General features: G+C 41.8%; 1 protein-coding gene across 1 annotated transcript; it reads right to left on the minus strand.

Moving 5' to 3' along the window:
* Positions 1-1,737: 1,737 nt before the first annotated feature.
* LOC306652641 (ATM interactor-like) lies at positions 1,738-4,373 on the minus strand (the record flags this gene model as incomplete). The annotated part of the gene is given in 3 exon segments (XM_079125428.1): positions 1,738-3,913; positions 3,916-4,229; positions 4,231-4,373. Coding segments are annotated over 3 exon segments (2,430 nt in total). The 3' UTR covers positions 1,738-1,940.
* Between the last annotated feature and the right edge of the window lie 2,335 nt (positions 4,374-6,708).

The raw sequence follows: 6,708 nt of genomic DNA on the forward strand, positions 1-6,708 counted from the left end.
GAAAACAAAGCAGGCTACAGAATGCATTCTACTGTCATGTATAAATAATTAGAACAAATAATTTTTTTAAATAAACCCACTCAACCATCTTTTATACATGATGGTGATTTGTGAGAATTCTCTGGATAATTAGGATCTTTGAATAATGATGTCTACACTTTTTATTTTGACCTGAATTGGTAGCTTTCATTATTTAATAAACAGCACTTAAAAAAAATGAAAAAAGAAAAGTGCTTGTGACAGTGACCTAAAGTCATGCAGCAGATTCTTTAAGAAAGACCTCAAAGTAGCCAATAAAGCATGTTCCTTAATGAGGTAAAGGAGCACCAAATGTTTCACCAAATAGAGAATATCAACAAAGAAATGAATTATAAAAAGAACCAAATGGAAATTTTGGAGTTGAAAAGTACGATAATTAAAAGTAAAAACAAATCCATTAGAGGAACTGAACAGTTGATTTGAATTTGCAGAAGAAAGAATAAGCAAACTTCAAAATATATGAGTAGAGATTATGTCAGCTGAAAAACAGGGAATAATAAAGAAAGAAACATGTGAGATCCATTAAACATAATGGAAGGTGCTAATGAGAGTCCCAGAAGGAGAGGAGAGGGAGAACAGGGAAGGTAAATTATTTAAACAAATGATGACTTTTAAAAAATTGTGAATTTATTTAAAAGTAATAACAACCTGTACAAGGATCCTCAGTAAACTCCAAGAAGGATAAATGTAAAGAGAGCCCCAAGATAAAAGTCATAATAAGAAAGCTGGAAGTCAAAGACAAGGAGAAAATCTTAGAAGCAGGTAGAGACAAATGGCTTGTTACTTCCAAGCAAATCCCACTAAGGTTAGTAGCTGACTTCTCAGCAGAAGCAAATGAGACCAGACAGTCATAGGACAACCATTCAAATTGCTCAGAGCAAAATAATCCTTCATCCTAGAATCCTACTTCTGGCAAATCTGTCTTTGAGAAATGAAGATAAAATAAAGATTTTTCCAGATAAACTATCAGCAAGAGAAATTGTTTCTAGCTAGCAGACTGTCCTTACAAGAAATATTACAGGAAGTCATCAGGCTGAAAGCAGATGACTCTAAATGGCAATCTGAGCACACAAGAGAAAACAAAGAGTATCAGTAAATAACCAACCAGAGAGTTGAGAGCACAGGGCAAATGGCCTATTCAAAAACTGGAAAAGCAATTCAATGTGGGGTATCATTGATAAACTCAACTACCTAAGAGAGAATCTGCTGGGGTGAGTAGCTGGTAGAATCTTTGGGTGTTTTTAATGAATTTCTGGAGGCAAAGTATGACTAGCATGAGAGTCACAACTCTTCAGGCCAAGACTTAAGGAGGATCCCACTTTTGTGGGTTTTATCTTGTGGAATTCCAGCAGTTTCTCACTCTGAAAATGGGAGAGAAATTCCTCCTTGTCAGAAAAGAAGAAAAGTAACCATTTTGAAACACATCCAGAGCATTCCTGTAACAAAGATCAGTCTTCCAAAAGGACCACTTTGCATAGCAGTATCTGACCTGGAGCAGAACAGTTGGCCAGCTCCAGGTCCCTCCAGCCTTCCAATGTTATGTAGGAAAAAAGAAAAAAGCTAGCTGAAAAGTACTTCTCATGGTCTTAGGCCAGGGACTCTGACCCACCAAAACTGGAGATGTGATAATCAAAGGATACAGAACACTTCCTAAATGTTTTCCACATAGCAGCAGAGCTCAGTGCAGATTTTTTTTTAGATCAACATCTTACACTTTATAATATAATACACTCACATTTATACACAAGTTTGTGTTTACAGGTACAAAAGGCAAAGAACTGCAAAGAATCTAAGCAACTGCATCATCAGCTACTTTCAACAGAGTTAATACTGTTGTCCCTGCTCCCCATTTTCTAAACCTGGAAGGAAATAATAAACGCCATCCAAACTGAACTTCACTGTTAGAAGTTGGAGACTGCGTGCAGCTCGGTGCACGTCTGAGTTTCTACAGAGCTAAACTGAGACTCCATCGTGTTCCAGGCCAAATCAGCTAGAAGAAAGTCATCCATTGCTGTCTTAGTTTCATTGCTGGTGAAGAACAAGCTCCCCAGGGTTTCAAAACCTGAACTCATGGTCTGTGTTTCTGTGCTGTTCAACTGAGCTTTGCTTTCCAGAGAAGATATGTTTTTAGTAGCGGAGATTCCCTCAGTTTGGGTCTCTGTGTCTGATGAATCAGTGCTCATGGAAAAGCTGGAGTGTTTCAGGATGCTGCTGAGGGGCAGATGAGGGCTACTGTCTAAAAAGAAGTTTAAGTCTGTCTGCATTTGCGCGTCAAACATCTCAAGGCCTAGGAAGTGAGAACTTCCCCTGTACCCATAGGGCTGGACAGATGTGTTTGCAAGTAAGAAGTCAGTTTGGGTCTCTATGTCCAGTGATTCCAAGACTGGCTCAGTGTTCATGGTGCTAAGTTCACTCTCTTCAGTTTGAGTCTGGATATTTGAAGCTGAGAAGAACTCTTCAATATCAAAATCTATTCCAGGATTCTGGGTTGAGCCAGATGGCACCTGGGTGTCAGGCCCGGGGTTTGTGTCAGACAAAAGACTACAGTTATCTAATGTCTGATCCGGAAGATTACTTGACAAGATGTTTTCTAAATCACTTAGTAAGTCTATGGTTTGGGTCTGATTATCTGTCATGTTCTGTGAAGGAAGCATACTATTCTGTGCACTGAAGCTCAAAATGGGCACAGATTTCTCAATATCTTGACTTAAAGTCTTAGGGTCATTCTGAGGTAACAAACCATGAGTTACTGTATCTGCTATTAAGCTGCTGCTTATAATATTGTCTGCAGGAACATTGTAGGATGAATGGACACTCTCAAAAATGTCTCCACACATTCCAGTTTGGTCCATCTGTACTTGGCCATCTGGGGCACTTTGCATTTCACTGGTTTGGGTTTCTCTGGAGATCCCATCTGGTTGATAGCAAGTGTCCATGAACGCATCAGTCTGAGCAGCTATAGATGAAGTTATCTTTGAGCTGGGCAGAAGCGTTTGGGTTTGAACACTAATGGGAAGGGACACTTGAGAATCAAATGACAGATCAGTCTGAGAACAAGATGACACAGCAGAGTCAGGGACAATCCACTGTGCAGAAGGTAGGAAGTTTTGTGAGGCATAGGACAGATCCGTCTGTACATTGATTGAATAAATTCTGTTCTTCTGACATGTGTTCCCCAGTTCTTGTAAAGGATTAGACAGATTTTTACCCAAGTTCACTTGAACACTGGTACTAACTGTCTCAACAACAGAATTTAAAATTTTTGAAAGAGGTAGGCTCTCCTTAAGAGAGCAAGCCTCTGACTCTAGGCCGAGGATCAGGGTTCCTACTGACAAGGGCACTAAATGCACAGCACTTGCGGCGGAGCCCAGATCCACACCTAACACCACAGGCTGGGCAGAAGAGTCGGCCGTAGGCACGAAGACAGGCACAGGAGAGAACTGCATGACCGGAAGCTTAACCAGAGCCACTTTGGGCTTTGGTAGAAGCAACTTCTGAAGACATCTCGGGGGTGTTGCTACACTCTGCTTTCTGGCATTAGAGCTGTAAGAATCTTCAAAAGAGGTTACTAATTTTATTTCTGAAGTTTCTAGTTCTTGAGCATCTGGTCGAGGGGTGGGTTGGGTGCTCAATGGTTCAATGGTCTTATTAGATAACTTCTGGTTTTGTAGGTAGTTTTCCATTTTCCTTTTTTTACGAGGTAGATCCCTGTGTTCTGCAGGGATCTCGTGACCAGTTCGGTAGATGTGAGACTGTAATGTCGTTCTGCTGGCATAGGGACAGCCGCATGTGCACTGGAAGGTCTTGCCACAGTCCTCCGCGTGCCTTTTCAAGTCCCACTCAGTACCATAGGAATTGCTGCACTTGCTGCATTATGCTTCTTCTTGGCATGCATTTTCATAAAGTGCTGTTTGACAAGAGAAAACTGAGAAAATGGTCTGTCAGGACCTCTAGGACCTCCTTCAATTGGACAACAGTAGAATTTTGGTGTGGTTTTCAAATGTTTTCTTATTGTTGGATTTACTATGCCATCCTGGAGGCGGTGGCTCTTGACCAGGAGCATGTTGAGCGCCGAGCTGTTGGGCAGGATCTTGCCGCAGCCGCGCACCGTGCAGAGGATGTTGGTCCGAACCGCCCGCGACAGCTCGCTCACTGACGGCTGGATCAGCTTGCGGGCGGGCGGCGCTGGGCTGTGGGCTGCTGCGGCGACCCCAGGGTCCCCCACGGGCCGAGGCGGTGGTGGCGGCGGCTCCCTGCTGGGCCTCCGGGTCGGAAGGAGCGCCTGCCGCCAGAGCCGTGGGCCCCGCCGCCACCGCTGCCTTCGAGGCTGCCATGGCTGCCGCATGGCGCCTGACCCGCTCACAGGCCCCGCCTCCACCACAGCCACTCTCAGTGCAGATTTTTAAATTTCTCTTTTCTACCTCCAGATGTTTCTTACTTCAGATCTCAATTTTCCAAGTGTTCTTAGCATCCAGTATTTATTTCCTTTCACATATAAACTTATTTTAAATATTAATTCTCAAAGAATTCCTAATATGTGACATTAACATTCAGAATCTCTCTTTCAGCAGGTCTCCCATGTGTACTTTGGGAGCCCTTCATGGTATAGCTGACTGCACTTCAGCCAGTTGCCCTCCCAGCTGCTGCATGGAGCCCTTGGCAGACTCTCATCTCAGAGACCAGTCGGTCTTTCCTTCTCCCTACAAAGTGCCTTAATACACTTTTCAGTCATCTTGTAATGCCAGAAGTCTGTGTGACCACCTGAGTTAAGATAGCAGTCTGGTACTCCCATACCTTCCCAGAAACAAGTGCCAGAATGAGCCCTGGTCTGGCATGCTGTGGATATCATGTCTAGTTAGCATCAGTGTTCATGTGCTAATGGTGAAGTTCTATGGGGCAGGGCATTTGCTTCAGTGTGTCCAGGGGGTGCATTCCCAGGGATTGGAGCAAGGCTGATGGACAGTAAGACCAGAGACTATTTTGTAGAAGAAAAGTTGTGATTTTAATTATAAATATGAAATGCCACTTTGTTGTATTATGTACACACGTGTGTAATGTGTGTATTTGTGTATGTGTGTGTGTGTGTGTGTGCACATCCTATCTTGCCCCAGCAATATCTTTGGAAAAATGTACTCACACATGCACACACAGGAACACATGTTTCACAGTGTTGGTCTGAAAAATCTTCCTCAAGTGACTTGTGCAGGATTGAAGACACACTACCTGGAGTGGTCATGCCACCTGTGCTGCTTCCTGTGCTGTCAAAGTCACCTGCTCACACCAGCAGCTTATACTTACCTAGCAGCAGGAGGACAACAAGACTGAACCATCAATAAAGATGAACTTTGGCAAGATGGAAACATGGAAAAAGAAAACTCCCAATCACTTCCCTGAATATATGTGCAGTGTGAATCAACAGTGCTAAGCCTTGCTCAGACATCATGTTGATATTAAGTGTTGAATTTCATAATATTAAAACCATAAGGGAGTTAGAAGTTTGGAGATACAATTGTGAAAATATTTTATTAAAAACTTTGATCCACATTTTGAGGATATCTATATTCATCTGTTTTGAATTTGTGAGAATTTCTGGAAAAGAAACAGGAAAATTACTGTTGTAACTGATATAATTCTGTGCACTTATATAGATAAGCAAGAAAGTTCATCTGTTTAAGGAGGCACAGCATTACACTGTACTTATGTCTCACTTTTCCTTTCCCCACTTGTCTGTTGATTGACACTGAGGCTGATTCTTGGCTACTGTGAACACAGAAGAGCAGGCATCTCATCAACATAATAGTGCTGTTGTGAACACAGAAGTGCAGACAACTCCTGAACGTAATGACTTCTCTGCATTGGACACACACCTAGAAGGAAAAACGTTAGACCGTGTGGTAGCAATTCTTTTAACATTCTGCAGAACCTCCAAACTGTTTTCTATAATGACTACTAATTTAGACTTCTTCTAGCAGTGTACAGGGTTTCCCTTTATTCTCATCCTCTCCAACAATTGTTATTTTTTTCTTTCTTATAATGGTAATTCTATCAGATGTGAGGTGATATCTCATTATGGTTTTAATTTGCATTTCACTGATCAGTATTGAGGCTGAACACTTTTTCACATACTTGTTGGCCATGTGTGCATCTTCTTTTGAGATGCATCTATTCAGATCCTGTGCCCATATTAACATGGAAGTTGTATTTTACAAGGAGATATGTATACTAATTTTATCTTAGAATTCAAAAAGTCATACAATTGATTACCAAGCCCAACACTGCTGTTCTCCAGTAAATAATTGAGATGATCAAACATGGCTTTTTGATTCCACTCACTTATATGACAGAAGTAACAGAGAAAGCAACATTGGCTAGTTATCACCTTGGAAAGGTGATTTCCTTCAGAAAGGATATTTTATTAGTCACTCTAAACAAGTAACCTCCATAAAACTGAGTTCAGAAGTGGAGGTCTCAGTCACATCATCCATCCATCTGTCTTCCTGCACCAAACTTCAGATATAGAAAGTCTTCAAATACACAGACTATGAGTCACCTAGTCCTTGGGCCAGTAAAAATCAAGTCCAGCACCAATTCAGAAACTACCTTACCAACAGAAGGTTGGTTCTAGAGTTCATTTTTAGCACTGAACTCAAAGGCTGCCTGAGCCTTGTG

The sequence above is a fragment of the Sciurus vulgaris genome, assembly GCF_902686455.1.
Source record: "Sciurus vulgaris genome assembly, contig: HiC_scaffold_383_arrow_ctg1, whole genome shotgun sequence".
NCBI classification, from domain to species: domain Eukaryota; kingdom Metazoa; phylum Chordata; class Mammalia; order Rodentia; family Sciuridae; genus Sciurus; species Sciurus vulgaris.